Here is a 3,994-nt window from a genome sequence, read left to right on the forward strand (position 1 = left end):
GTATCAATGGATTTTTAGTTTTCTTTGATTGTCTTTTCAGAATTTCATAAAAGTCTCAGAGAGAGCCTTGGCTATTCACACCACATATAAAAACATTAGAAGAGGATCATACAAAAATATTAATGATAAATTAATAAATTAGTAAATCAGAATATGATAGCATGGATCAAATATTTCAAGCATGCTTAAACTTTGATTCAGAAAACCCATATTTGTAGTTCTTTGCATACAACTATTTATTGTTCCGATCTCTTCTCAGCTGAAACATTCCCATTTCATGACAGGAACAGGTTCTAAATTTATCCCCCAACAGGTTTTGAAATGTCTGTTTTGAGTTATTGTCTTATAATGTCTGTGTGGAACATCTATTTTCAGTCAAGCCAAGTGAATATAAGCAATAAGTAAAACATGTTTTTAAAATCAAATCACAAAATATGTACAAACCCTAATTCATTTTTCCTATCCATCCTGAACAAACAGGTTTCCTTTATGCATCATTTATCATTAAACACTGATTTCAAGCAAAACTGTGTTAAGTTCTGTGTTTATTATTGGCTTAATATGAGATACATGGAATAATTTTTCAGGTCAATATCCAGGCTTGGTGTCTATTTGGCTGCACTTCTGGATATTCCGCCAAATGGGTAATAGAGCACTGTTTTTAGGCAGTCTGCGTTCCAGTTTAAAGGAAAAAATTGGTCATATTCAGAAATCAAACTTCTGAGAGTACTTAAAATATGAAATTATTACATACTGTTCAATAAATTATAATTGTTTAAATTAAGAGTAATTTTATTTGAATTAAGGGTTTTAGGATTTACTGGAGACATCCATGTTTGTCACAGAACATTACTGCCACCCACCAGTTTGTGATGTCACGTTGTGGTATCGGCTGCTCTTCCAAATGTTGGCTATATATTACGTGTTTACCGTCATCCAACCTGTATGCCATTAATACCACACAAAGTTCATTATTCTGTGTCTTCCTACGCAGAATAATGAGAGCAGTATTTATGTTTAACCATATTAAAATGATTGTGTATTTAAGGTTGGGAAAGATCGCTAGATGCGCTCCAGCACTTCCATCCATGTTTACTTCCATAAAAACAGCGACGCTGGCTTATGACATCATTATATCCTCTACTGAGCATGTGGTACACTTGCGTCATACAAATGCGTTTCACACAGGAGCCACATATATTTGGAAATGTGAATGAGAACTCAAGAATTTGGATTTCACAAAACAATCAGAATGGAGCATTAAGGCCTGCAGTGTGAACATAGCCAAAGTGGTCCAAATGGAGTTTCCAAAACAAGGTTAAGCTTAAATTTGACCTGGGAAAACCCAAAGTCAGTTAATTTAACTGACAAAACATGCTGTAAATACACATATACATGTGCTGCAACTGTGTAATGTACAGTATACAGTAGGCAGTGGTGTCAAAAGTACACACATTTGTTACTTAAGTACAAGTATATTCACTGCAGTTTAAAAACACTCTGGTAAAAGTTGACCTCTTTACTCAAGTAAAAGTGAAAAAGTATGTGCTCCAAAAACTACTTACAGTATAAAAGTATAAAGTAACCTTTAAAAAAAAACAGCCAGATGCAACTATATGAATTGAAAGCTCAATTTTTCGACTATTTAGAAAAAATTCTTTGAGATAGGGCCAAGGATGGGGGAGGTCTTGCTGGTCTCCGCCTCCACCTCCGGATACGCTCTCGCCGGACATTTTAACATCTTTTTCCGAATCCGACATTGTAGCATTGCATAGACATTTCACGTTTACAGTTTGAAGAACACCTGCTTGCTTCTGAGGATTTCCTTTAGCTAACCAATGAGTGTTTACGTTCTATGACTCATCCAATTACACTAGTTTTAACTAAATGTGGATGGAGCCAATGATCTGCATTGGATGGCGCACATGACGTGAAATACATATTTATAAACATTAAACCAAAGCCAAGAGTAACAAGTAATGTTTGTTTTTAAAATGTAAGGAACAGAAAGTACAGATACATGTGTGAAAATGTAACGAGTAGAAGTCAGAAGTAGGAAGAGAAATAAGTAATGGAATAAAGTACAGATACCTAAAAAATGTACTTAAGTACTGTAACGAAGTATTTGTACTTTGTTGCTTGACACCTCTGAGTATAGGAGCATGTGCATTATTAATGATTATGTATGAATTTTAATCAAAGTGGGAGGATTAAGCTAAAGCAGCTTTACTAGAGACATATTTGGTCTCAGAGCAACCAGATCTGAGTTTGTTGTTTGCCCTCCTCTGATAATTGTGCTAATGATGGAAACTGATAGAGAGGAACTCTGTTTTCCACAAATCAACAACTCTTGCAGAAAGCAGCAGAGGCATCATGCTGGAAACATTTCTCTTTTCATTCTGCTGTCCTGTGTTTCTTTCATAACTGTGAACCTCAACCTGCTGGTCATCATTGCAGTATCCCACTTCAGGCACTAAACATGTTTTATATTAATACAGTAAATAGTATCTGTTATAATGTTTATCAAATGTGATCCAAACCTGTTGCTCTGAACCTACTTCTAAACCAATACCATACTTTATTTTTAGCCTGATCACAAGTGTTGAACATTCTATTTTGATGTTTATTTTTTTGTTGTTATTAGATATTAAAAAATGTACTTATTATATCACTTCATTGTGTTCCAGGCAGCTTCACACCCCCACCAATCTGTTTCTCCTCTCACTGGCTGTCTCAGACTTTCTTGTTGGAATCCTGCTGATGCCTATTCAGATAACCACGATAGGAGGCTGTTGGATTTTAGGAAGTTTTGGGTGTGGAATGGTTAAGTATACTGCACAAATAATTACATCTGCTTCTGTAGGAAACATGGTGCTTATATCAGTGGACCGATATGTGGCAATCTGTGAGCCTTTGTCTTATCCCATCAAAGTCACTACGTTAAGGGTTCAGGTCTGTATTTGTCTGTGTTGGGGATCCTCTGTTTTCTACAATGGTTTGATACTCAAGGAGAACATAGAATATCCAGAAAAATATAGTTCCTGCTACGGAGAATGTATATCATATATAGATCTATTACCAGGAGCTTTTGATGTCATATTGACATTCATTGCTCCAATTACAGTCATCATAGTTCTGTACATAAGAGTCTTTGTGGTTGCTGTGTCTCAGGCCCGGGCCATGAGGTCTCATATTACAGCTGTCAATATGAAAGGTTCAATTCGTATAACGGCTAAGAAGTCTGAGAGAAAAGCAGCCACAGCTCTCGGTGTTGTTGTAATAGTGTTTCTCTTTTGTTTCTGTCCTTATTTTTGCTACTCTCTTATTGGTGAAAACATACAAACTGATGCAGAGATTTTTTGGGGGATCTGGTTGCTTTACATTAATTCTTGTATAAATCCAATAATCTATGTTTTCTTTTACCCCTGGTTTAGGAAGTCTGTCAAACTCACTGTAACTCTACAAATACTTCAGCCTCACTCCTGTCATGTAAACCCATTGGATAGAAGCATTTAGAGTTATTCTATGAAGAATCGACCCAGTCACTAAAGGCTGGACCTTGCCTTATTCTGTCCGACTTCTAAATGTAGTAGTTAGATAAGCCTTATCCTGAGGTTTCTAGTATATTCTCATTAATAAGATAATTATTTAATTATCCAAACATTTTAAATTTAAATTGGTAGTTTTATTTTACAGCTTCCCTTATAACAATGTATGTCAGTCTTGGCATTTATATGCAAGTTGTCATCTGACTTTTTTGTTAGTGTGTGAATAGTGTACACTTTATAGTTAGACGGAGTAAATGTGAATTTAGTGTTAAGCACTGGATGGCGCATGTCTCTATCCAAGACATTAGATTACAGGTGGCTGCACTGGTGCCCATATAATAAAAGTCAATCCAAAGTTTTTTTAATTTATTTATTTTTTAACAGTGTCCTGTCTGGCGATGTGGCAATAGGAATAATTGTCTTGATGCCAAAAAGAGCCCAACAGA

At 35.6% G+C, this 3,994-nt stretch overlaps 1 protein-coding gene across 1 annotated transcript in view; it reads left to right on the top strand.

The window, feature by feature from the left end:
- Positions 1–3,516, top strand: part of LOC107101409 (trace amine-associated receptor 13c-like) — a 5,862-nt gene extending 2,346 nt beyond the window's left edge. Inside the window, exon 2 of the mRNA XM_015400308.1 lies at positions 2,688–3,516. Within this exon, the coding sequence (XP_015255794.1) occupies positions 2,688–3,516 (829 nt within the window). The remainder of the gene's footprint in view (positions 1–2,687) is intronic.
- Positions 3,517–3,994: the final 478 nt, after the last annotated feature.

This window comes from Cyprinodon variegatus, unplaced genomic scaffold, assembly GCF_000732505.1.
Source record: "Cyprinodon variegatus isolate N-32 unplaced genomic scaffold, C_variegatus-1.0 Scaffold1092, whole genome shotgun sequence".
NCBI classification, from domain to species: Eukaryota; Metazoa; Chordata; class Actinopteri; order Cyprinodontiformes; family Cyprinodontidae; genus Cyprinodon; species Cyprinodon variegatus.